At 42.5% G+C, this 26,460-nt stretch overlaps 1 protein-coding gene across 20 annotated transcripts in view; it reads left to right on the forward strand.

Moving 5' to 3' along the window:
• The window catches only part of Nr2c2 (nuclear receptor subfamily 2 group C member 2), a 79,381-nt gene that overhangs the window by 42,108 nt on the left and 10,813 nt on the right, over positions 1-26,460 (forward strand). For 7 of the 20 annotated variants that reach the window (XR_013050027.1, XM_076567374.1, XM_076567391.1 and 4 more), the window contains 9 exons: positions 1,606-1,716; positions 11,203-11,403; positions 14,027-14,129; positions 16,513-16,692; positions 18,522-18,669; positions 19,554-19,647; positions 21,698-21,831; positions 22,784-22,961; positions 24,254-24,375. Coding sequence is in view for 19 of the 20 variants with exons in the window: in XM_076567374.1 (XP_076423489.1) it covers positions 1,606-1,716; positions 11,203-11,403; positions 14,027-14,129; positions 16,513-16,692; positions 18,522-18,669; positions 19,554-19,647; positions 21,698-21,831; positions 22,784-22,961; positions 24,254-24,375 (1,271 nt within the window). In the remaining variant the exon portion in view is untranslated. Of the gene's footprint in view, positions 1-905; positions 946-1,250; positions 1,276-1,605; positions 1,717-11,202; positions 11,404-14,026; positions 14,187-16,512; positions 16,693-18,521; positions 18,670-19,553; positions 19,648-21,697; positions 21,832-22,783; positions 22,962-24,253; positions 24,376-26,460 lie in introns of those variants that run through there. The other 13 variants (XM_076567383.1, XM_076567382.1, XM_076567379.1 and 10 more) reach the window with 6 other exon arrangements.

A 26,460-nucleotide genomic window follows, 5' to 3' on the forward strand; every position in this document is an offset into this window, starting at 1 on the left:
TCTGTAGCCCAGTCAGAGGTACATAGAATTTATGTATCTCTAGTTGGCTTCAAACTTTCTGCTGTCTCAAGTTTCTGGGATTACATGTGTGAGTCATCACACTTGGTTTATTTATACTTACCTTGTTAAATTTATTCCCACATTTTGTTCTTGTTTTGTGTTATCAGTGAGATTATTTTCTTAATTTTGTTTTCAGATCGCTTATTGCCAATGTAAAGAAATACAATTATCTTGTATCTGCAACCTTGGAACTATGACCATTTGTAAGGGCATTTTTGTGGATTCTGTGAGGTTTTATGTAAGAGCATGCTTATGGAGATGATTGATACATTCTGCTTCCCTCTTCTTTCTTCCCTTCTTCCCCTTTCACTCTCATTCTTCCTCCTTTTAGTTTTCTTCTCTCTCTACCTTGTTTTCCTGCTAGCAGCTCCAGTACATTATTCAGTGATGAAAACATATCCGGTCTTGTTTCTCATCTTGGGGGAAAGCTTTGTCTTCTCTCCTTGATCAGATTGAGTGTCTCCTTATTTCTAATTTGTTCTCTTTCTTTCTTATAAATCACTAAAGTGTTGGATTTTGTCAGATGCTTTCTGTCTGTTCTGTCCATTAAAGTGATCTTGCAGCTTTTGCTGAACTGCTTTTCATGCGTTGAATCAACCTTGCGCTCCTTGGGTAAGCTGCAGTTAGGCATGCTACTGTGATTCAGTTTGCTTTCTTTCATTGAGTTTTTATATCTGTATTTGTAAGATAATTTTTATTACATCTTTAGTTTTGGTGCTGAGCAATATTGACCTCACAGAATAAATTAGGGAATCATTTTTACAGGAAGGGGGACATGCCACGTTTGTATGGTGTTGGTTCATTATAAGCTTTTAATCCGGGAAAATACTGTCTTCTCACTTCAGGTACCCAGGTGACCACTCAGCACGTTGATCCTCACCTTTGGTAGGTATCCTTGTGTTTGTGGTGAACTTTGCCCAACTTCGTTCTGCCTGGCCCATTGTCAAGACCCTTCCATAATGCTGCTTCCAATATTTTCAGGGCTGTGCTGGCTGTTTGTCATCCATACCTTGCAATGTTGTGAAAGACTTTCTTTTAAAAGTCATTACAGAGGAGAGTTTTACAGTGGGCTTTGCAAACAGTGGGAAAAATTCAAAGAGCATTTCTATTAAAAACAAAAAAGTTATTTTGATAGCTTTTTTTCTTTTTTTTAATCTTCTTTTCGTTTTTTTTTTCTTTCTTTTTTAAAGGTCATGAAAAAGCAGAACTGATTTGGTTTGTACTTGTGTTTTCAACATCAGAAGCAGCTATTTTAAGATGGTGTTTTCTTGGGACCATCATGGGCAGTATCTCACTACTTACTTTGTTGGCCTGTGCTAATACCTCAAAATTCAAGTTTGTCACTCAAGGCCACAGCAAGAGCATGAGGCATGCCCATGCTGGGCAGGGTAGTGCATACTTGTAATCCTCATATTTGGGAGGTAGAGACAGGAGGGTCAGTAATTCAGTAGTTCAAGGCCAGCATGAAGACCTGATCCTGTCTTCAAAAAAGAAAAGTGAAGTCCTCGGGAAATCACTCCCTAAGCCCCATGTTCTCATCCATAGGTACCACGTACACAGACCTCTCGGCCGGAATCTCCAGGGATGACCAGCCCCTCCCCGCGCATCCAGATAATTTCCACCGACTCTGCGGTAGCCTCACCTCAGCGCATTCAGGTACTCAAGTCAGTTCTACTAGATTTCTTCATTCTCTCCACAACCAAACCTGCCTGAGAGGTTCACTACAGAGTAGATTCCTCTTGGCATTAAGTACAGTGTGAGCTCATTTATTTGGAAAACAACAATTAACAGTTTGTATTCATTAAAAAAAAAGTTTATATTTGTTTAAGTTACCTTTTTTTTTTGTTTTTTTGATTTTTCGAGACAGGGTTTCTCTGTGTAGTTTTGCGCCTTTCCTGGGACTCACTTGGTAGCCCAGGCTGGCCTTGAACTCACAGAGATCCGCCTGCCTCTGCCTCCCGAGTGCTGGGATCAAAGGCGTGCGCCACCACTGCCCGGCTTGTTTAAGTTACTTTTAAAGCAAAAGTATGAACTGTTGCTTCAAACTACTGGATGATGTGCCATTTTATTACTTACTTTTTTCCAAATTGAGAGGCAATATATATCCTATTAGAATCAGGGACCCCTGCTTGTAGTCACATCCAATGCCCTGATTTAATAAGTTTTTTAATCGGGGCAATAACAATTTTAATGCTTAATTTTTTTCTATTTGGAATACACACACACACACACACACACACACACACACACACACACACACACACACACACACACACACACACACACTAGAGCTTGCCCCAGGATTTTGTAAGGAATCAGCAGGTATAATGCTTTTAAAATACTTAGAAAGGTGTCTTGTACATAACCATGTTCAATATGTATGATCTATACACAGTAACTATTAGTAGTAGTAATAGTAGTAGATTGTTAACTGTTACTTAAGCAGGGGCAGGGCTGTGAATCTGTCTTTAACCCACTACTCTTTTGAACAAAAAGACTTTGGAAATTATGGCAAGAAACTGGGAGGACAGGATTGGATGTTTGATTACCCAGCTGAATCAGGACACATAAACAGAGATGAACAACTGAAAAAACACCTGTTACATGGGTGTGAAAAATACCAGGGTTGGGACAACAGGATGCCTCAGCAAGTAAAAGCACCTGCCAAGGAACCATGGTGACTTGAGCTCAGTCCCAGAACTAACACTAGGAGGAAGCAAGAACAGACTCCTAAAGTTGTCCTCAGATCTCTACATGGGCACCATGGCATGCATGTACCTTCACTCATACATTCATCGCATGCACTCCTGTTTGTGCTTGCGCACGCACACACTCACAATAATAAATAAAAAAATGTTAAGCCGTGCGTTGGTAGCGCACGCCTTTGATCCCAGCACTTGGAGGCAGAGCCAGGCGGATCTCTGTGAGTTCGAGGCCAGCCTGGGCTACCAAGTGAGCTCCAGGAAAGTCGCAAAGCTACACAGAGAAACTGTCTGGGGGCGGGGGGATATTTTTTTAAGAAGATTTGTTTTTTAAAAGTGAAGTAATTTCTGTGTTTTTAGTGTTAATGCAGATGGCCTCAGTGGCATCCTCATTCCTAGCCCATGCTTTGTCAGTGAATGTTGCTTCCCTTGGAGCCTGGAAAGAGTGCATTTTTAATACTGTAGTTTCTGACAGCAATGCTTAGAGCCTACATAGTGGTTCCTCTGGAAAGGATAAGAGGGAAAGATGTCGGATTAGACAATATTTAGCTGAATTAACAGACCTAAGATCCAGTCTTGTGACCAGTCAGCTATATGACCTAGGGAGAGTTTGCAAACCTTTATTTCTGCAATGTCACTGTGATAGTGCAAAAGGATGCAGTGAGATAAGGCATGCAGCTCTGCACATGAGTACCAGGAAATGTTAGCAGTTGTGCTATTGGAGGTTTTGTTTGTTTTTATGTTTGTGTTTTGCAGTGGGCTCTCCTGTAGCTCAGGCTGACTTAATAAACTTGTTGTGTAGCTGAGGTTGGCCTTGAACTCCTGATTCTTCTGCTTCCACATCCCCAGTACTGGAATTACAGGCTGGTGCTAACACACCTAGATTTGTGCTATAGCTTTTTTTATTTTTTTAAAGATTTATTTATTTATTATGTGTACAGTGTTCTGCTTGTATGGATCCCTTTAGGCCAGAAGAGGGCACCAGATCTCATTACAGATGGTTGTGAGCCACTATGTGGTTGCTGGGAATTGAACTCAGGACCTCTGGAAGAGCAGCCAGTGCTCTTAACCTCTGAGCCTTATCTTCAGCCCTTGCTATAGCTTTTAATGTCCTGTTTTTATACTGCTTCAAATTTACAGAAAATATTAAATAAAATTCTGTTACAATCTTTACTTAGATTCACTGTTTGCCATCCAGTTCTGAATGTATGTTATATGTAATATTTCTGATTGATTTGATCACAAACTACAGGGATCATTCCTTTGCACTGGATCAGTCGTGTAGATTTCTTAATCTTTTACATAATCATAATTATGTAAAGAAATATTAATACTGAAACATGCCTTTGTAGGATCCTCATAATCCTCATTCCACAACTTCCAGAGTTGTTTTTATCAGCTTTTTTTCTTTCTGAGATTTGTTGATTCATTATTGATTATGATGATAGTAATTAGGTGCCAGGCAACACAGAAGGACCATCCTTCGTCGTGCAGGTTAGCACAGGAGACCAGAAGCATTGTTGGTGTTCTTTGTGTTGTTCTAAGGAGGAGGAAGAAGAACATAGTCCCTCAGTGGAGGAACGGCTGGGGCCGAAAGCTGCTGTTTTTGGGGATAAAGATGTAGGGCAGGAGCTGGGGGGATGATGGAGGAGGACACAGAAAACATTAGGTTTGATTTTTACTTTTTAATCCAGCTTTTAAAAGGAAGATAAGTTAAAAGGGAAAAGGGATTGCATAGTGTTCCATTTTGGAGATGATTGTGGGATTTTCTATCTTGTTCATTCTTCAGTGGTGACTTTATGAGAATTCTCTGTCGTTTGAGGTTCTCTTGATGGTCCTCCATCTCCCCCTTTTTCAGGAAAGCATCATTGTAATCATTGATCAACTTTACTTAAGTGCTTGTTTCTAAAATACATTTACATATCTAATATTCAACTATATTATATATTGAGATTTATGTACAATTTTGTTAGAAATGACTTTGTGATTTTTTTTTTTAAGTTTGAAATCTTATTGGAATTTTTAGGAGAATGCTTCTGGGACTCTTTTTTTGGTTTTTCGAGACAGGGTTTCTCTGTGTAGCTTTGTGCCTTTCCTGGAGCTCACTTGGTAGCCCAGGCTGGCCTCGAACTCACAGAGATCCGCCTGGCTCTGCCTCCCGAGTGCTGGGATCAAAGGCGTGCGCCACCAACGCCCGGCTTGGGACTCTTATATAGCCTTTCTATATGTGCTTCCCACTTGCAGTAGCATTGTGTTTTGTGTTTTCTTTGTCCACCACTTTCTGCTGTTTCTTTCTTACTCTGATATTCCAGTGTCCCCTCTTAGGTACCCAGAAGAGTTGTTGCTTGCCTATGGGGGTTGGAGAGGTAATATATGCATGCTGTACCAAAGTCCTACCATTCAAGGCACAGACTGGGGTGGATATAGGTTTCTCTCAGTAGATTCTTTTTTTCTTTATTGGGTGAGGGGGAACTCACTGTGTAGCTGAAGACACCTTGAATATCCATGTGCCTCCTGAGTAATGGAATTACAAGTGTGTGCCACCATACCCATTTTTTTTATGGTGCTTGAGGGTCAAATTAGGGCCATGTGCATGTCAGACAAGCACTCTATTAACTGAGCCAGATCTCTTCCTTAAAAAAAAAAAGTTTAAGGAATTTTATTTGTTTTTAATTTTATATTATAATTTGAAATGAGATAAATTCTGGAACTTGCAATTTTGGCTAGCCTGGCTGTCCAGTAAGCTCTTGGCTATCCTGTGGTTACAGATATTCCTTGCCAAGCCCAGCTTTTATGTGGGTGTTTGGGATCTGACTTCAGGTCCTAATGTTTGCACTGGAAGCATGACTGACTTAACTGAATGATCCATCTCCTCAGCCCCTCTTGCTGTTTCAGAGAAGGATCAACATTTGGTACATCTTTTACCCCTTGTTTTTTGTTGTTGTTGTTGTTTGTTTGTTTTGTTTTGTTTTTTAAGATGGTTCCATGTTGTCTTAGGTTTCTCTTGCTTGTACTAGAACACACTGTGACTAAAAGCAACTTGGAGAGGAAACAGGTTTATTTGGCTTACACTTTTTTTTTTTTTTTTTTTTGGTTTTTCGAGACAGGTTTTTCTCTGTGTAGCTTTGCACCTTTCTTGGATCTCACTTGGTAGCCCAGGCTGGCCTCGAACTCACAGAGATCCGCCTGGCTCTGCCTCCCGAGTGCTGGGATTAAAGGCGTGCGCCACCACCGCCTGGCTGGCTTACAGTTCTTGACGTCAATATCAAAGGAAGTCAGGGCAGGAACCTGGAGGCAAGAACTGAATCAGAGATGAAGGAGGGACACTTCTTACTGGCTTGCTCCCCATGGCTTGCCCCACTTGCTTTCCTGTACAACATAGGAGCACCTGCCCAGAGTTAGGTTAGTCCTCTCACATCAGTCAGTTAAGCAAATGGTTCACAGGCTTGCTGACAGGCCAGTCTTAGGGAGATCTTTTCTCAATTAAGATTTCCCTCTTCCTTCTTCGTAGATCGGTCTAGGTTCGTGTTAGGTTAACAGAAAACCAGCTGGCACACAATGTACAAAGCAGATGCAACCATTCCTGTTGAGTGACTACTTGATATCCCATTTTTATTGCACCATCACTAAAGAAGGCATACTGACTTATGTTCCCACCAATCCAGCCTGGAAGCATCTATTTCCCCATATTAATACCATGTATTTTTAAATGTCAGTTTGCTAAATGATCTGTTAGTGCTGTGTAACTTTTATACTTTTATATAAATGTACATAATAAACAAATTATTGTTTTATATGTATTTTCAAGTTTTCTGTTTTTGCTTTTTGAGACAGGCGTTTTGTAGACCAGGCTGGCCTTGAACTCCCAGAGATCAGCCTGCCTCTGCCTCCTGAGTGATGGGATTACAGGTATTTTCAGGTTTTATAAAACAAAAAGTACTGTTTTCTATGTCCTTCTCTGTATTCTTACTCCACTTACTTTTCAACCAGTAGGCCTTTTGTTGTAGTTATCTTACTGTATTTAATACACATTATAATCCAAATTACTTTTTGCATATATATGCATGCACTTGTATATATGAAAAGGCTATGCCTTTCCATAACTACTGCTCTGAAGTATCTTTGGTCCTTTAACTGAGTTATCTGCCTTACAGGAGAGACCTCTTTAGGAAATAGTATGGAGAATAATTCTCGTTTAATTCCTATTGCTCTTCTCTTCCTAATGGAAAATGTTGGGGTTCTACAGAATTATACTCTGGTGTGGTGATATACTATGTACCCTAATAAAATATGCTTGAAGATCAGAGGACAGAACAAGCCACTAGATTAAACATAAATGCCAGACAGTGGTGGCACACACCTTTAATCCTAGCACTCGGGAGGCAGAGATCTGTCTGGATCTCTGAGTTCAAAGCCACTCTGGACTACATGAGATTGACTCAGTCTAGGACAGAAACAGAGCCAGGCAGTGGTGGCACACACCTTTAATCCCAATACTTGGGAGTCACACGCCTTAAATCCCAGCACTTGAGATCTCATGCCTTTGCTTGGGAAGTCACATGCCTTTAATCTCCAGCACTATGGTGGTGGAGAAAGGTATATAAGGCATGAGGAGACAAAAGCTAAGGCATTTTGACTGTAAAGCCCTTTCGTCTGGAGCTCTTTCAGGCTGAGGAGTTGGTGAGGTAAGAGGTGGTGGCTGTGGCTTGCTTTGATTCTCTGATCTTTCAGCTTTCACCCTAATATCTGGTTCAGCGTTTTTTATTACAAGACCTTTTAGAAATTCAAACAACACTCTGGGGTGTTTGCTCCAACTTTCTGTATTGGCTCCAGTTGAGCAGATGGCTTTAGGTGTCATCATACACCAGTGACTGCCAAATAGCTAGCCAAGACATCTGCTGTGAGCCCCACTTAGCCTAAGGTAAGATTACTCTTGTAACTGTGTCCTTAGCCTGTGTTTGATTCAGAATATTATAATAATAATATTATTACATTATATTAAAATTATTATATTATAATATTATTTTGATTTCTATTTAAGTCTCATTGAGTTTGAGAACATATTACGTATACTTTCCACTCTGCAGACTTTTTTTTACAATGCATTTTAAAAGCCAGAATATAGTTTCTGTTTGTGACTCTCCTGTGCAAGTTTGAGTAGGAGGGGTGTATGGACGTTAGAAGGGTTCTCATATGAATGCCATTTATAGCAAGCTGATTGTGCTGGTTAGCCTACCAGTTCCTTACTAGTTTTTATGCCTGCTGGTGCTTACAGGAAGGCTTTGACATCTCCAACTATAGCTGTGGATTTCTTTATCCCTCCCTCTAGTTCTGTCTGGGTTTGCCTTGTTTTGATTGCCTGATTGTTTTGGGGTTTTGGTCCTAGTGATGGAACCTAGGGTTTTGCACATGCTAACCAATAGCTGAGCTACATCCTCCTAAACCCAGGTGCCTAATGTATTTTGCTCCTTGTTTGGCGCATATGGATTTGGGTTATTACATCCTTTCTTTGAGAATTGAATTCTTATTATGCAGTGCCTCTTTACAGGGCCTGAGAGTTTCCTTGTTTTGAAGTTTATTTTATTTGAGATTAATATAGTTACTCCATCTTTTTGTTGTTATGTTAATCCCACTGATTGAGAATAAGACCACTGCCACAATTCAAAGCCAAATTTGAAGCAAGCTTTAATTAAATGCTAGCCAGGTGGATGGGCTCTGGCTAGCTCTATGCCCAGGTTCCTGGGAAATGGCCCTGAATCAAGTTTTGCAAGGGCTTAAGAAGGAAAATCCATAATTCATTGTATTTCCCATCAGGTCCAATCAGGGGCAAGCATACATACTGACGTATTTCCTGCCAGTGTACCTCCCACACACATGTGATCAAGCACATTGGGAGCACATGGGTCAATCAAACAAACTTGTTTAGGGGAGTGAAAATCATGTGGCTCGTTATCTCCCATAAATAATAGTCTCCAGCATTTCAGAAACTATCTGTCCTTGAGCAAGGAGATTGTAGATCACAGACATTTTTCATGGATCTCTTAGATAAAGTAATTACAACTTAAAATGTAACTTTGGCTCTCACAGTTACTGTTTTTGTTTTTGTTTTTATCTTTATGTACAAGGTACATCTTTATCTCTTCATTTGTGTCCTTTCTATATAAAATGTGTTGAGTCTTGTTTTACCTAGTAATCTTTGTCTTTTCATTGGTATATGCAGACCATTCATAGTTATGCGATTATCAATAACTTAGGATTTAATTGTACTTCAGTAGCATTGTGGTCTGTTTGCTCTGTTGTGTCATCCCTGCCTTACCTAGTTCCACGCAACTGTACTCAAAAAGCAGTTTTCTATCTATTTCCCCTTCACTTTATTCCCTGGAAACCAACAGTCTGAAGGAAAACACAAAAAGTGTGTTGTGCTCAGCTCTTTCACTAATCTGTAGTAAGTGCCCATCACCTCTGAATGGGTAGAAGATCACAGAGAGTAGGACCTCTCCTCTCAGTCCTCCCAGTTCTCTCCTACTGCTGGGCAGAGAGCATGGCCGTTTGTTTCAGACAGGGAAGTCTGGGCTTACCTCTTAGTACAGGCTTCCTAAGACTGCAATACAGTCTTCTTCCCCATGCTTTGTGACTTAACAGAAACAAGTTGTGCCACAGCTCTGGAGGCCAGGTTGTATGAATAAAACTGAGGTGCTGCAGGGTCTAAGGACGCCCCTTCTTAGCTTCCCTGCTTACTTGAGGCTGTTGCTCTCCAAGCTTGCTTCTGTTGTCTTCTAGTCTTTTATGAACTCGAGGCAAGGATGGGTGTAACTTTGTGCAACATACCAAACTCAAGGTTGTGTTCTATGTTTACTTAGTGTTCCTCATAGAAGAAATGGTACCTAAAAGCTAAGTGTGGTGTCACATACCTGTAATCCCAGTTCTTGAGAGTCTGAGGGATAAGAATTATGAGTTCAGTGAAGAAGAGGCTCTGGGTCTTTGAGAAATTGGAATCAGGCCTTCTTCAGTGCATTCCACTGTCTTTTATTATTTTCTCTCCATGTGCCAGGCCTCTTCTGGCCCTGACCACACAACAGTAAAGTTAGGCCTCTAAAAGATCCCAGAGTCAGAAAATGGAGTAGGCTGGTGATGAATTACAGTGGTAAGCCAAGTGAATTCTGTCACTCAGACAAGGTTCCCTTCAAAAGTATCACTTCTTTAAAGCAACCCTCTCTAGATTTTTGAAGAGTTAAGGCTGCCTTTTTTTGACTATGACAGGATAAAGGCCCTCCCTCCCTCCCTCCCTCCCTCCCTCCCTCCCTCCCTCCCTCCCTTCCTTTATGTTTAAGTCTATTATAATTGTCTTCACAAAGGGACTTTTAATTCTAAAAATAGTAAAGATAGAATCCTAGAGTGAAAGTAATTGATAAAAAATAATTTCTGTAAAGCTCACTAAGGATGTTAGTTACTTTTCTGAAAAGCTCACTTGTATGTTCTGCACCCTAATAAACTTATCTGGGGTCAGAGAACAGAACAGCCACTAGATATAGAGGTCAGAAAATGGTGGCACACACACCTTTAATCCTAGCATTCCAGAGGCAGAGATCTGTCTGGATCTCTGTGAGTTCAAGGCCACATTGGAAACAGCCAGGCGTGGTAACAAGAGCCTTTAATCCCAGGAAGTGATGGCAGAAAGCAGAAAGGTATATATGGCGTGAGGACCGGGAACTAGAGCTGATTAAGCTTTTAGGCTTTCAAGAAGCAGTTCAGTTGAGATCCATTTGAATATGAGGACACAGAGGCTTCCAGTCTGAGGAAACAGGATCAGCTGAGGAATTGGTGAGGTGAAGAAGCTGTGGCTTGTTCTGCTTCTCTGATCTTCCAGCATTCACCCCAATATCAGGCCCTGGGTTTGTTTTTATTAATAAGACCTTCTAAGATTCCTGCTACAGTATGTTGGTTACTTTTCTCATTGTTTTGACAAAATTCCAGACAAAGTAAATTTACAAAAAGAAGGGCTTTCATTTTGGTTCAGAATTAGGATACAGTCATCCTGGTAGAAGTTATGGCAGGAGAAACACAAGATAGTTGGTCACATTGTATCCATAGTTAGGAAGCAGAACAGATTGATTGCTGGGGCTCAGCTCATTTTCTCCTTTTTATTCTATTCGGTCCAGGGTCCCAGTTCATGGAATGGCACCATTCATATTCAGGGTGGGTCTTTCCTCCATAGTCAAATCTTCCTGGAAAGACCCCCATAGATATACCTAGGGATGTGTTTCCATAGTGATTCTAACTCCAGTCGGGTTGACAGTGAAGATTACCCATCACAACTGGTAAAATGTATCTTAGACCAGCAGTGATTCTAGTGATAACCTCCTGGAACACTGCCTTCAAGTGCAAGTACACAGGTCTGAAGACAGGCCATGCAAAGGGGCTTCCATGCTGTATCTTGTAGATTGTAACAGACCAGCAGACAGGACAGAAGATCCAGATAGTCACCGCAGTGGACGCCTCTGGGTCTTCCAAACAGCAGTTCATCCTGACCAGCCCAGATGGAGCTGGAACTGGGAAGGTGATCCTGGCGTCTCCAGAGACATCCAGTGCCAAACAGCTCATATTCACCACCTCGGACAACCTTGTCCCTGGCAGGATCCAGGTAAGGCCTGTTGATGGGTGGTCGTTTCCGTACTTGATACTTGAACTGCTTCTCAGCTCGGTTTTGCGCTGCCTTGGAGGCCAAATCCACCCTAGAAGGGCCTTTGGGGATTTACAAGCATGGCGGGATTGCTGCCTTAGATAACTAAAGTAAAAGCCAGTAAACGGAGTGGCCATACCCAGAAGACAATCATCAAGAACAATAAGAAGGGGGGATATAAACTAAGCCAAGGAAGAGGCACTGGCATAGGCAAGGTGAGAGAGTGAGGCCACTGGAGAACTGTTCTTCAAAGACCACCTGTTGGAAACCATTAGCCTGTGATATCTTTAAGGCACCCTGTAGAGCCGACCACTCTCAGACAACAACACCTGCTCTTACTAATGGGTTTGCTGCCCCCTGATAATAGGTTTTTCGCTGATACAGTAAGCCAGATGAAGCCGAATTGAAAACATGTAACAGGTTTATTTGAGCAAAACAACTCCCAGGCGAGTTCTCCAGTCCCAGAGATGGAGGCTGGAGAAGCAGCACCCACAAATGAAAGCAGGGAGACTTTCTATAGGTTGTAGGTGAGGGGTGATGACGTGTCCATCACAAGCTGGTCAAAAGCTGAATGCTTAGGTAGGGACTTAGGCTGCTGGTGGCAACAAGAGGAAGTTGCAGTAGTGGCCAAGAATGCAGAACTATTTGTTTGTTTGTTTGTTTGTTTTGTTTTGTTTTTGTTGCCTTTTTTTGTTGGAGACTCTCTGAGAGGGTGGGATTTGGAGAGAGACGGAATTGGGGCTTTCTGGTTCGTGCAGGAGTAAGCTGGAGGTTCTAACTGAACACTTAACCTCTGTCTCATGTAAGTGGCCAAAGCCTGGGTCCAGCTCTTCATTCTGATCTCACATATTTCCAGGAACTGCTGTGTACTTCCTATTTCCACCTCTGTCCTATTTATCTCTGCTCTGGGAGGGAGAAGCAAGGTGGGAATGGGGCAGCCACAAAAATAACAGCAGACACTGAAGGAAAGCAGGGCCAGTGTTCAATGTGAAGTTGGAGGCTCAGTGCCAGAGTACCCAGGCATAGGGCGTGTTTCAACATAGTTAAGGGGGGAATCTTTGTTAATTTAGTTTTGTTTTTTGTTTTGGTTTTTTGAGACAGGGTTTCTCTGTGTGCTCTGTGAATGACAGTCCTGGCTGTCCTAGAACTCACTTTGTAGACCAGGGTGGCCTTGAACTTACTGAGCTCCACCTGCTTCTGCCTCCCAAGTGCTGGGATTAAAGGCGTGTGCCACCACTGCCTGGTTTTGTTTTTGTTTTTTAAATTTATTTTGATCTTTTTGAGACAGGATCTCTATATAGCCTTGACTGTCCTGGAACTCACTATGTAGATCAGACTGGCCTCCAACTCACAGAGATCTGCCTGCCTCGGCCTCCGCCTCCTGAGTGCTGTGATTAAAGGTGCATGCCACTATTCCTGGCTTGGTTTTTGTTTTTTAATTTGTGGTAAATTGTACATAATACAAAATTTGCCATCTTAATCATTATTGTACCACCACCTATAACTCTTTTCATCTTCCCAAACTGAAACTCTGTACCTATTGGGGCTCTCACACATAAGCCACAGTGAAGAGATTTAAGAAGTTAGGAGTGCTGTACCTCTTCCTTCAAGCCCCCTTCTCTGGCAACTTCCACACACACTCCACACTCCTCCCATGTGAGTATCTTTGGAGTATGTTCAGGTGAATATTTTTAGTAAGTTTAGGTTCCTGCAGAAGGCAGAGAGGTGTTGGCTTCCTCTAGAGAGCTAGAGTTGTAGGCAGCTGTGAAGTGCCTGAATTTGAGTGCTGGGAACTGAATTTGAGTCCTCCATGAGCACTCTTAACTGCTGTACCAATTCAACAGTTCAGACTCTTTGTTTAAATTTTTTGATGTGTTTTTATATTTATGAGAGCTAGCAAGCATTATCTCTCTTCCCTCTCCCAAAGTGTGTTTTGATCCTTTGATGTAAAACTAAAGTTAAAAGTACGGGTTTGTGAAAGACTAGGTTGCTGATGTCACAATTTACAGGTGATTTTACCTGAATTCTGTATATGGTCCCACCTTGTGAGATTCATTTGAAGATTTATTGTGTGTTCAAGTTAAGTACATTTTAAAAAATAACTGTTGTTTAAACTTTTTCAGATTGGTGTCAGCTATGTTTTCTCCTAGATGGATAGCACAGTTTGTTATCTAGAGAGTAACCTATAAGGGAGAGGAAATAGCAGGCTTCCGCTCTCATCCGTACTACTCAGGCCATCTGTTACCAGGTGCCTCCACAAGAGATCTAGTCAGGAAAGCTCTGACCAACACCAGCTTGCAGTTCCATGTTGTTTGATGGGATGAGACACATAGCTGAAGAACTTCACCTGTCTTTATCTTAGAGAATCTATGTGGGATCCCCATGTGTCTTCCAGTCTTGTTCACAAGAGAACAGTCACTAACATATGCAGGCTAGTGGGCTATTGAATGAAGCTTTCAGAGCAATCCCAGTTCTGCCCAGAGAGTTCTTTTGTTTAGATACCCAAGACTGGGAATATACAACTATATGTTACTGTATTTAGCTATCTAGATTTTAATTGGCACTGTTTTTGCTGACATCTTAGATCGTCACGGATTCTGCTTCTGTGGAGCGTTTGCTGGGGAAGGCAGACGTCCAGCGGCCCCAGGTGGTGGAGTACTGTGTGGTCTGTGGTGACAAAGCCTCTGGTATGTGACTCCGGCTTCTGGCACGTATCATGGAGCAACAGCATGACCTTTCATAGGGTAGGGAAGTGGGTAGTTGAGAAAGAATATTATATGTGGGTTTAAAACATGAACCTCACATAATAAGCAAAGTAGTTTGTCAGGTTATTCAAACTGATAAGAAAAGTCAGGAAACTCTGTATTTATATAGTATTTATATGCTGTTAAGAAAGTGAAACTTTCTTTCATGTTTGTATCTTCCAAGGTGTATTATATATAGAATTCCCCTCATCTAAACTGTCTCACTTTTTATTCTTTCACTGCACCCTATGTGTAAGCATCTATAATGTAGGAGTAGGAACCACACAGTCCCTCTTGGGACTTGTACACATGTGGATGTCTGCTGAGTAAAGACCCAAGGCTGTGTGTGTGTGTGTGTGTGTGTGCGCACACACGCGTGCTTTCTGGAACTGGGTGAAGACCCAAGGCCTCTAGAGTTATTTATGTCTGTGCTTCTGGTGTCCTTCAAGGAGAGCTCAAAGGCTTCCACAGTTAGTGTTCTGATGAAGGGAGACAGGAGGCTTGCCAACATTGGGGAGCCACAGAAGGTAAGTGAGGCAGTAAGGCAGGCAGTGGGGAATGAAAAACTCAGCTCAGGGAATCTAAGTTCTGAGGCAGCTTTGTTCCACTCATATGAACCCTGGAAGTTTTGTTGTCCTTGATATTTCATTTTGTCTCTTTGAAAAGGGGCCTAGACCTAGGAAGATGCTTAGGAAGCATCTCCAGAAGCTCCAATTTCCCCCTCTAAGCTGGTTGTACCATTTCTCTGTACCATTGGTGCCTGCCTCTTATCTCCTACCCTTTTTTTGTCTTGGTAAAGCCAGTCCATCCTACCACTTAAAACCCCATCTTCCCTTGGAAGCAGGTAGACAGTGCTGCCACTGGTTGCCTTTCTCTAGTCCATCCTAGGCATCTGTTACATTCTCCAATAATTGATACTAACTTTCCCATTAGAGTATTTGAACAAAACCTATGCCTGCTCAACAAGGAGACACACTTTGCAATTTTGGGAATAAATGAAGCAGAAACAGAAATGGCCAAAGACTGCTTGGTTTTCCTGTTGATCAGGGATCTTCTAAGCTTCAAGAAAAGGCCTCATCACATAGCCTTACAGTGCCACTGTGTCCAGCTATTAGAAGTCACTCAGAGATAGCAGCAAGCTCAAGGAGACATTGCAAGGGAGGTCAAGGCAATATTGACAGGGTTCATTTCACACCATAATACGTTAAAGGAAAAGGAAAATGAGATCCTCCAAGTTACCTCTGTAGTCAATGTGAACAGTGATGCTGTGAAGTATCTTCCTAACAATTCAGCTGTAGTCTTGGGCTCTGCAAGCAAGAGGAGCCCAGTCTTAGCTGCAAGCTTCTGCTGATGTTCAACAGCACTTTGTCAGCTAGGAAGGGTGAGCTGAGGTGTCATTGGCTAAAGACCACTGTCCTGAGTAAATGAGAGTAGAGAAATAAGCTGTGGCTTGTAACTGTTCCTTGAAGGGCCTGAGTAATTCACTCAGAGGCATGCTTAGGGACAAAGACATGACTCTGAGATTAAGCAAGAATGAGGGAATGATACAGGGTGTTTAGTCTGTCAGTGAGGTATAGACGAATTTCTAAACAGTCTTATTAAATAAAAAACAGCCAAATACAGGGGTAATAGCTGAAGAGATCAGAGAAATAGCAAAGAGCCACTTACTAACCTTAGCTTACCACCACTCCATAGCGTCCCAAAGGAGAGCTTCTTCCTGTCTAACCTGTGCTCTTATTGCCTTCCTGTTCTGCCTTCTCATTGGCTCTATGCCCAGCCACATCACTTCCTCGTCACTGCCTATCTATACAGACCTCCAGTCTCTATGGTTGGTACTGGAATTAAAGGCGTGTGTCACCACGCTTGGCTGTATCCTTGACCACACAAAGACTCTGCCTGCCATGTGATCGGATTAAGGGCGTGTGCTACCACCTCCTGACTTCTGTTTATGGCTTGCTCTGACCTCTGATCTCCAGGCAAACTTTATTAACATACAAATAAAATATCACCACAATGAGAGTGGGCATTGAGCAACTTCTACAACACACTGTAGTGTGTACACCGGAGCAGTGTTGCCTAAGCTGTTCTGTGTGTTGGGATAGTTGTGTGCCAAGGACAGTCATATCATGTATGAGCTTTGGATTTCCATCGTGACCATATAAGGTTATTGTAGAAATATAGACACATGAGGTAAACATATTGTTGGGCTGCCATTAACCCCTGTGGTGGCAGCTTCTGACAGGGTGTACTCCAAGTGGGAGTAGAGCTGGGTAGCTCACCTCTGTTCATGATGAACCAGATCATATGCTCACTCACTTCCCTTCAGGCCGTCACTATGGGGCTGTCAGTTGTGAAGGTTGCAAAGGTTTCTTCAAAAGGAGCGTGAGGAAGAATCTGACCTACAGCTGCCGGAGCAGCCAAGACTGCATCATCAACAAGCATCACCGAAACCGCTGCCAGTTCTGCAGGCTGAAAAAGTGCCTGGAAATGGGCATGAAAATGGAATGTGAGTAGCAGGGCCTCACCATGTTAGTAAATGCCTGCTAAGTAAAGTGTTTACATTTGACTTTAAATGAATGGGGAAAATATACAAGCTCACTATGCTTTACCTTCTGGGGCAGCCAGGTGATCCAGAGCTGATACTGCTGGGTTTGGTCCTCCCTTCCTCCCTCCCTCCCTCCCTCCCTCCCTCCCTCCCTCCCTCCCTCCCTCCCTCCCTTCCTCCCTTCCTCCCTCCCTCCCTTCCTTCCTTCCTTCCTTCCTTCGTGACAGGGTTTCTCCATGTAACCCTGGCTGTCTGTAGACCAGGCTGGTCTCGAACTCAAGAGATTCTCCAGCTTATGCCTCCCAAACACTGGGATTAAAGTCATGCACCACCACCACACCATCGGGTCAATTCTTGATGGTGAAATCAAAAGAACCAGGTTCCAAAGTAGCAGCACAAAAGAAGTCAAGGAGAGCAGTGCTGTGTTCTTGAGAGTATAGCAGGGATGGAGAGGAACAGTTAGGGCCCACACCACCTTAACAGTACTGCCTGGCTCCTGGAAAGATTAGAGCGAATGGGTTTCAGAGTTGTTTCCTGTCCAGGAATGGGACAATGGAAAATCCACTGGGGAACAAGAAGTATGTTTGTAACCATACATGACTAGCTTAGGGTGAGGTTGCCCTGTCATAGTGTCAGGCTATCCTTAGTTATAAGCAGTGACGGGATTAAACTGGGGCAATCACAGGCATAGTTGCAAACTCAAGGTCCAACTGCATTTCAGCTTAGTAGTAGGGCATCTTGATCCAAGGCTTCATTGCTTTCTTTTAATAGTTTGTGGGCTGGGGAGGTGGCTCAAGACGTAAAGTGCCTGCTGCACTAGAATGAGGTTGTGAGTTCTGATCTCCAGCACCCATGTGATAGCTGGGTGTTGTTACTCTGCCTGTAATTCCTAGCACTAGAGGAAGACAGGTGGATCACCAAAGCCTGCTGGCCAGCCAGTCTATCCAATCAGTGATTTCCATGGTCACTGAGAGACCCTGAATCAAAACAAAGGTGGAGGGCAATAGTAGAAAGCATTCATTGCTGACCTCTAGCCTCTGTACATACATACATGTACTATACACCCCACCCCATCCCCAAGATCTACTTTTCTTCAGTTGCTTGTAACAAACATGCCTGTCATTTTTAAAAGTCATTTTTGTTTTAATTACATATATGTATGTGTCTATGTGTGTTATGTACATGTGGATGCAGGTAGCTACATAGGCCTTGGATCTCCCTAGAACTGAAGTTACAGGGAGTTGTGAGCTGTCTGATGTGAGTGCTGAGAATTGAATTGTGGTCCTCTTCAAGAGCAACATGTTCTTAACTGCTGAGCCTTCTCCAGCTCCTATATACCCATTCTTACACTAGGTTGCTGGAAGAGAAATTACTGTATACAATTAACAGCTTTCAGTTTGCTGAAGCACTTCAGGCTGGAATTGGACTCTGGAGAGGTTGCTCTACCATTTGTGTCATGGGATAATCTCTATGAAGGGTCCACTTGAAGATAGGCATTTCTTATCCAGGACTGAGCCCAACTGGCTAGTGACAGAAGTAAAAACACAGGGGACTATGTTGACTTTTTCAAGTCACACCAGAATGGCAGTTTCTCAGTAGGCAGCACCTGCCATCTTGAGCCATCTGTATACCTTTAGGTTTTTGTATTGGGATTATTTGATTTTACTCTTTTTCCCATTGTTTAGAAAGCCCATGGTAACTAAACACCAGAGTTACAGATTTGCTAAGAGACCACTTTATGTTATGGTGTTCATTCATTTTACTTTTTTTCTTTAAATGTATAATTTAAGCTGTACAAAGTGAACGGAAGCCCTTTGATGTGCAACGGGAGAAACCAAGCAATTGTGCTGCTTCGACTGAGAAGATCTATATCCGGAAAGACCTGAGAAGTCCTCTGATAGCCACTCCCACATTTGTGGCAGACAAGGATGGAGCAAGGTCAGTCTCCTGTTCACACAGAGCAGCACTGTGATTGGCCTCCAAACTGGCCAGAGGAAGTGCAGATGTCCCTGGAAAGGGCACACACATGGCTCTCACCTGCCTGCCACAGCCCTGGCATGCCTCGTTCTCTCTTTGGAGTTCACTTAACATTGCTGAGGGTCACTCTGGGCACAATTGATGCTGCAGTTTAGGCTTCATTCATACAGGAAAATAGCTGTCTGTAACTCAGAGTACAGGCCTTTTATTTTATTTATTTATTTGTTTGTTTGTTTATAATTCTGAACGGTTTTATTAAATAAGAATCACCAAGCCAAATGCAGAGTTAAAAACCCAAGAGGTCAGAGCAGCAGCCAAGAGCTGAGACCAAGACCGCCTTCTTATCCCTTGCTGTTGCTGTTGTCCTTTCCCTCAGAAAGAGCCAGGCCTTTTATTTTACTTTTTCCAGTATAGACAAAAGGCCCAAGGTGAAGAAAGGCCCAGATAATGCCACAAACTAGCTTGTACAATCTCTTTAACACATTCTGAACTGGTTTTCAAGAGAACAGAAATAAGGAAAACCAGAGATCTAAAATGTGTTACACAAAGAGCTGAAGTTGAGGGTCTCTGAACAATTCTTTGAATTTTAACTTTGGGGAAAATGGCCACAGTTAGTATAGAAGGTCTAGGGATATGCATGTGTTCTGTCCTCTCGCAGCCTGTAACCTGGCTTTGTGAGGTGCTCATCAGCAAGAGCAGAGAGCTGGCCACTCAGCCTAGGCTGAGTGTTAGAGCTTTTCTCTTAGCAAACAGCCTTGCAGATAGGAAAGGCAGATAAATGCAGCATGAACACACTGTGCAGAAAATGTTAGAAGCTACTCTGGGTTTCTTTGTGTCTTCAATAGACAAACAGGTCTTCTTGATCCAGGGATGCTTGTGAACATCCAGCAGCCTTTGATTCGTGAAGATGGTACGGTTCTCCTGGCCACGGATTCCAAGGTAACATTCTCTCCTCCTGTGTGTTGCAGTGCAGGCTGCTTTTCCAACTACCCCTGCCTCTTGACCATCAGAGACGATGCTGGAAGTATAGCTTCCTGTAGCTCCATTAGCTTCTTGTGATAGAGCCATTTTAGGATTTGTTCTAAAGATGCTGGTGGCTTTTCAGACACCCTAGTCAGGGCTGACTGGCCATAGTCACCATCACAGGGCAGCTTTGTGGACATTCAATGGTTCTATACCCCTATTAATATAATATTAATGTTATACATATTGGCTGGCTACCAGCATGATGTAGAAATAGCTACTTTTTCTAAGGCAGCCTTTTGCAGAAGCTCTGGTTCCTTCCCATTTGATAATTTGCAACAGGCTGACAAATGAGCCAGAGAGAATGAGCTTGTAGACAAAGATGTCTGTTGGTCCAAGAGGTTGCCTCCCATTGTAGTGCACAATGTTCTGTGGTTCTACCATAATTTATTAAGCAGTTTTGTGTTTAAAACTTCTACTGATTTTAATTTTTCATTTCTATAATCAAAACACAGGTATATGTGTACACACACAAAAAAAGAAAAAATAAAACCCACACAGGTATTTATTTGTACATACACAGAGAGACAGAGACAAGAAGGACTTGTACATATATTTCGTGATTTATTTATTTTTGGCTTTCTTTTTATAAGCTGAATGTAATTCACAATCCACCCTCGCAATGTATAAATCTGTGGTATTTTAGTATATTTTCATGATTCTGGATTCAATCACCACCAATTCCAGAATGTTTTTCACCTTCCTAAAAGAAACTCATCAAGCCAGGCCAACCACTAAGCTACTTTTAGGCTCCATGTTTTTTTGTTTTGTTTTGTTTTGTTTTGTTTTGTTGTTTTGTTTTGTTTTTGGGCTTTTCGAGACAGGGTTTCTCTGTGTAGCTTTGGTGCCTGTCCTGGATCTCGCTCACAGAGATCTGCCTGGCTCTGTCTCCCAAGTGCTGGGATTAAAGGCGTGTGCCACCACTGTCCGGCAGGCTCCATGTTTTTAACAATTATTTAACAATACATTGTATATGAAGGGAATCATGTAAGTGTGGCTCCTTCACAACTGGTTTCTTTTACTTAGCGTAAAAGGTTCATCCATGATATAGCATGTTCCTGTAGCATTCCTTTCATTGCCAAAAAGCGTGCCACTGCCTGGCTGCCTCGTGCTGTGTATCTGTTCTTCAGATGATTAGTGTATGGATTGTCTGTGTTTGAATTGCTAGCCATGTAAAATTGCTGGCCATGAACAACTTTTAAATTTAAACTTTGAGGAGCTGCCAGACTGTTTATGAATGTGACTACACCAATATGGTTAGTCCCATCAACAATATGTAACTGTTCTGATTTCCCCACATATGGGAAAACATGTTTCTTTCTTGGATTATAACATCCAACTTATGTGAGGAGTCACTGAGATTTTGATTTCAAATGAGGTTGAACACACTTACTGACCATCTGTACATCTTCTTTGGAGAAGTGTCTTCAGATCTTTGTCCCTTTTAAGAGTAGGTTGTCTTTTTATTGTGTTATTGAAGTCTTTCAATATTTTGGTTATTAAACCATTACCAGACATGTGACTTGAAGATATTTCCTCCCTTCTTTCGGGTTGTTTCTTTACTACTTTCTTGTATCTTCTAAAGCACAAAAAGCTGTGGTTGTGGGCTGGCTGACAGTTTTAAAGGCTTAATCCATTATCATCATGGCAGGAAGCAAGGAAGTGGGCAGGCAGAAATTTACTTTATTTTTCTGTCATTTTATCACTGTATCACATGTGTGGATTTGTGTGTGTGACCACAACCAAGATACAAAAAAACAAAACATTGATCCATTCTGATCCAATGGATACACAAAAAGATCTCTCTGGTGTGATTCTTTATTCACACCTTCTAGGAGCTGGGCTTTAAAAAAAACAAGACAAAACATGATACCTTCTTCATTTCATTGCCCATAAGTCATTCGCATGTGTGTGCTAGTTTTCTAATGTTACTGTTTATTTTTTTTATATTACTATTACTTAATAGGCTGAAACAAGTCAAGGAGCTCTGGGTACACTGGCAAATGTAGTGACCTCTCTGGCCAACCTGAGTGAATCTTTGAACAATGGTGACACTTCAGAAATGCAGCCAGAGGACCAATCTGCAAGTGAGATTACTCGGTATGAGCCCCTCTGATATCCCATATTCCCCTGGCACTGTTATAAGGATAGATGCTAGCACTTGGCACCTATGTTATAAATGTTTTATTTTTTTGATGCTAGAAATTGACCTCTGCTTCTTATGTACAAGACAAGTGCTGTGCCACTGAATTACATATTTCAAAAGTACCCCAGTTATGTCTAATTAAGAACTACAAACTTGTCACAACAACCCCACACATTGCTGGTCTTCTACATTTAACTGTGGGCACCCACACTAAAAGAGGACCTGCTTATATCATGTGACATAAGGCAGTCAGAACTGTTGTTCATTCCCTACACCAAGGCCTTCACCAGACAAATGTTCTTTGTCTTGAGCACTGTGTAAGTGTACCTCTTCTTTTTGTTTCTGTTGGCTTGCACCTGTTTTCTGAATGGTCTGTGCTAACTGATAGATAGCACTAGCTGGCTCCAGATGGCATTGGCTGGCTGCTCAGGGTGTTTCTTCCCTGTAGATTGGCCCTTTTGTTTTGCTCTTCCATTCTAGCCTTGGTGTCGGGCCAGATAGGTGCATTCTGGGAGCCACACAAGTTCTCTGCTTGGTTTTCCTGTTAATTTTCAATCTGATGGCAATATTCAGATCTCAGGCATAGGGGAAAGAACATGAGATCTAAATTATAAAGAATTCTGGATACCCTGTGAATGCTGTTATTGGAAAAGGTAACATCTGTGAACCTCAGCACTCAAATCTATAAAGTGTAGGTAATTTACATCTTAGGAAGTAGTTATGAAAAATTATATGTGAAGATAGAAAGTACATAGCTCAGTGCCTAAATACATAGTAAGAAGAGCTCCACTGCCTTCTGAGTGGAACTGGATTGTCTGTCTCCATTCATTGCTTCTTTAAGTAGAATCAGCTGGAGCTCTATTACTGACTTGCCATTGATGTCTGCTTCGTTTTTTTTGGTCACAGGGCATTCGACACCTTAGCTAAAGCACTTAATACCACAGATAGTGCTTCACCTCCCAGCCTGGCAGATAGCATGGATGCTAGTGGAGGAGGGAGCATCCATGTCATCAGCAGAGACCAGTCAACACCCATCATTGAAGTTGAAGGCCCCCTCCTTTCAGATACACACGTCACATTTAAGGTGAGTACACATAAGTTAACAGGTGCCACCTGCCTCCCCAGTGTGCTGGAGCCAGGTACTGTACCAATGCTAGTCTACAATTTCAAAAGTAAGACCTTGCAGAAAGCTCATTTTCTTTATTTTTATTTATTTATTTATTTATTTGTTTGTTTGTTTTTGGTTTTTTCAAGGCAAGGTTTCTCTGTGTAACAGCTCTGGCTGACCTGGAACTCATTTTGTAGCCCAGGCTGGCCTTGAACTCACAGAGGTCCACCTGCCTCTGCTTCCTGAGTGCTGGGATTAAAGGTGTGTGCCACTACCACCTGGCATGAGCTCATTTTCTAATTGTGGCAGAATCTTGAATTCCAAAGCATATTCCTGTTGCTTCTTTACATAACTGTTCCATAGTGCCTTTGGTTCTGAAGCGACCCTCCAATAAGTGTGGCACATCACTGCCAAGATATGACTGCTGTAGTGCTTGGCATTGAGGATCAGGGAATGGCTGCTTTGCCTCTTCCTTCCTGTGACAGCCTGGCTCCAACATAGGTTCAGGTGGGCAACTTGTTGGCTCTCTATATAGAGAAGTCATCAGATAAACTCATTAGCAAGTAGGCAGCCTGACTCAGATCTTAAGTATACTGCCCACTAGAGCCTTAGCCACCATCTTTGACGAATACTAGTAGGTCCTCAGTCTTCCCCATGCTCTTTCTGTGTCTGCCCTCCTGACAGGGCATCAGAAGGCTTTCTAGTCTATAGTCTCCGAAATGAGTCTCTTGTCTCAGTGCTCTGTACTAGAGAGATCTAGTCAGTCACTTGACTATAGTTGCCCACGGCTTGCTTCTCAGGTTGCTTCCCAAGACACTAGAGAGCCCTTGTGGACATCAGAGCATCTGGAGCCCTGGCAGGCTGTTCTTCCAATGAGATGTTATCTTCTCATATGGGCTTTCGCCCAGTACCCTTTCATTATCTTGAAGTTACCTTTAAAAACACTTGTCAGTGAATTAAAGACAAGTAACAATATAGCTGTGAGAGTTGTTGAAGATACCTTTGTATGAGTGAGCTGCAAAGTGTCTTACAGCCTCTGAACCCTAATCCAGACTGCTGGACTCAAGTCATTGAGAAAGAAACCATGGGAGCTGGTGGGAGCCTTGGCTACATGGATACATACTCCACTAATGACAGGTCTTTGGAAGTTCTTTGAGATCTGAGACAGCCACTCTGGCTGTTAACCTTTGTTGACACAAGAAAGGGATATGTTGACAAGGGCACCTGCCCTTCCTTTAGCTCGTGTCACAGTGCCTCCTATTTTCCAGCTTACGATGCCCAGCCCTATGCCAGAGTACCTCAATGTGCATTACATCTGCGAGTCTGCATCCCGCCTGCTTTTCCTCTCCATGCACTGGGCAAGGTCAATCCCAGCCTTCCAGGCACTTGGGTAAGTGGCCTTTATTCCTGGGTGTCCTTGAGTAGTGGCATTCTCCCATCCAGGAATGGCCAACAAGGTCTCTGAGGGCCTTTCCAGTGTGATTGTTCCAATTTACCTTATTCAGAGATCAAAATTTTATTAATGTAGTCAGTAGACTGGAGGAAACAGTACTTCTTGTATGTGCGAGGGACTTGTTGCTAGGAACTGTGTCTGGCCTTTGATAGTATTAGTGTATCAGAGTACTGGTTTGTGTTTACACATCCCCTTGCCTCAGTGTTGGCCAGCCTGTGAGGACTACTGGCCTGTGTCTTCTTTTCAGGAAGCCCCCTCTTGCTTGCTTATTCATGTGTTTGGTGATCCTGTTTCCCTGTCCATTCCAATGCCAGCTCTGCTACTGTGCTAAGTAACTAATGTCCAGTTGGACCAGTCTATCATTGTGGCTTATAGTCTTGCTGGAACATAAATAGCCACATGAAACTGGAAATGTAGTGAATGGATGCATGCTGCAGGGTAACCAGCACAGTTTATATGTGGGAAACATTAGGTTGTTCACTGGTTCACAGCAATAGCCATGGGTAAGCAGATCTGGATTGAGAATCATAAGAATTATATTTGACAGCTGTAAGGCTGTAGGAAAGTCACTTCATTTCTCTGAGCCTTCAGTTTTCCTCTCCATAGAATCCTTTCCAGAAGTGAAAGCTGATAAAGCTCTTAACCCAGAGCTAAACATGCAAGGGGATCTTCAGATAGCAGTGTGCTACTGGGTTGGGTACGGTGGCATATGCTCCCCTCCCCCCCAGCCCCCATGTAGTGGTGACAGTAGTTCACCATACTTCATTATTAAAGGAGAGATGGACAGTTTGGTTTGTCATTCTCAGGGCAACTGGACAAGTAGTTACTATTAAACATTTGCAAAATCATGTGAACTCTGTGACATTGGCGTACCCTTGATGCCATCTGGGAGATAGTTGACATCTCAGGATTGTCAGTACTGTTATGTGAAGATGTCCTGATGTGTGGCTAAACAGTGATGCTCCCACTTCCCTGAGTGGGTTTTGTTTGTTTTTGTTTCCATTGGAGCAGTTGGAAACCTCCTCCAGAGTTCCATTGCCCAGACTAGCAGATTTTAAAGGGATTTTTATTACAAATCACATACTATTTATTCCTAAGTTAGTGGTCAGAATAGTGATCTAACAGAATAAAGGCTGCACTTGAGAGCTGGGCTGAAGCACATAGAGGATACATCTCTGTCTAGACAGGCCAGTTTCTCCAGCTTTCTGGCAGCTTGGGAAATAAAAGGTTTTGCAGTGTGCCACCTGCGGTCCCTCTCCTGAGCACTGACTAAACAAAGAGCTGCTTCAGTTCCGGCACTAGCTCTTCTGCCTGCCAACCTTGTTAGGGAGTTTCTGCTCTTCAGAATCTGTAGTCAGTGCTTGTCATTTGACCTGTCCAGCTTCTCATCTTTGCTGGAGGACCTGAGTCACACACACCCAGATACTCAGAGACAAGCTAGGACTGTTAGGATTTAGAATGTTATGGGAAACCAACTTCAGTGGGGAAGCTGGGAATATGGCTTAGTGGTAGAATGTTTGCTTTATGCATCCCAACCCCACAAAAATGAACTTTAGAGGGGTTGTGTGTATGTGTGTGCATGCGCGCATGCCTATGTGGGAGAGGAGACAACCTTGGGTATTTTTTCTCAGGTACTGTATACTTTTTTTTTTTTGAGACAGGGTCTCTCACTAGCCTGGAACTCCCCATGTAGGCTTAGCTGTCTAGCCAAAGAGCCCTATGGATTTCCATCTGTCGCAGCCTCCCCAGTGATAGCATTTTAAGTGTAGTATCACTACTACTTCTATGCCTGGCTTAATAAATTTTAAGGAAACCTTCATATGACTATTCCTTTTTAAAGTTTTTAGCCAGGTATAGTGGTTCATGCCTTTAGTCTCAGCACTCAGGAGGCAGAGGCAGGAGGATTTAGCTATGTAGACCACAGCTAGCTTGGTCTACATAGTAAGACTTATCTCATGTAACATAGGTTAGCCTCAAATTCTCTGTGTAGCTGAGGATAACCTTGTACTTCTGATCTTACTG

Source organism: Peromyscus maniculatus, chromosome 3 (genome assembly GCF_049852395.1).
Source record: "Peromyscus maniculatus bairdii isolate BWxNUB_F1_BW_parent chromosome 3, HU_Pman_BW_mat_3.1, whole genome shotgun sequence".
NCBI lineage: Eukaryota > Metazoa > Chordata > Mammalia > Rodentia > Cricetidae > Peromyscus > Peromyscus maniculatus.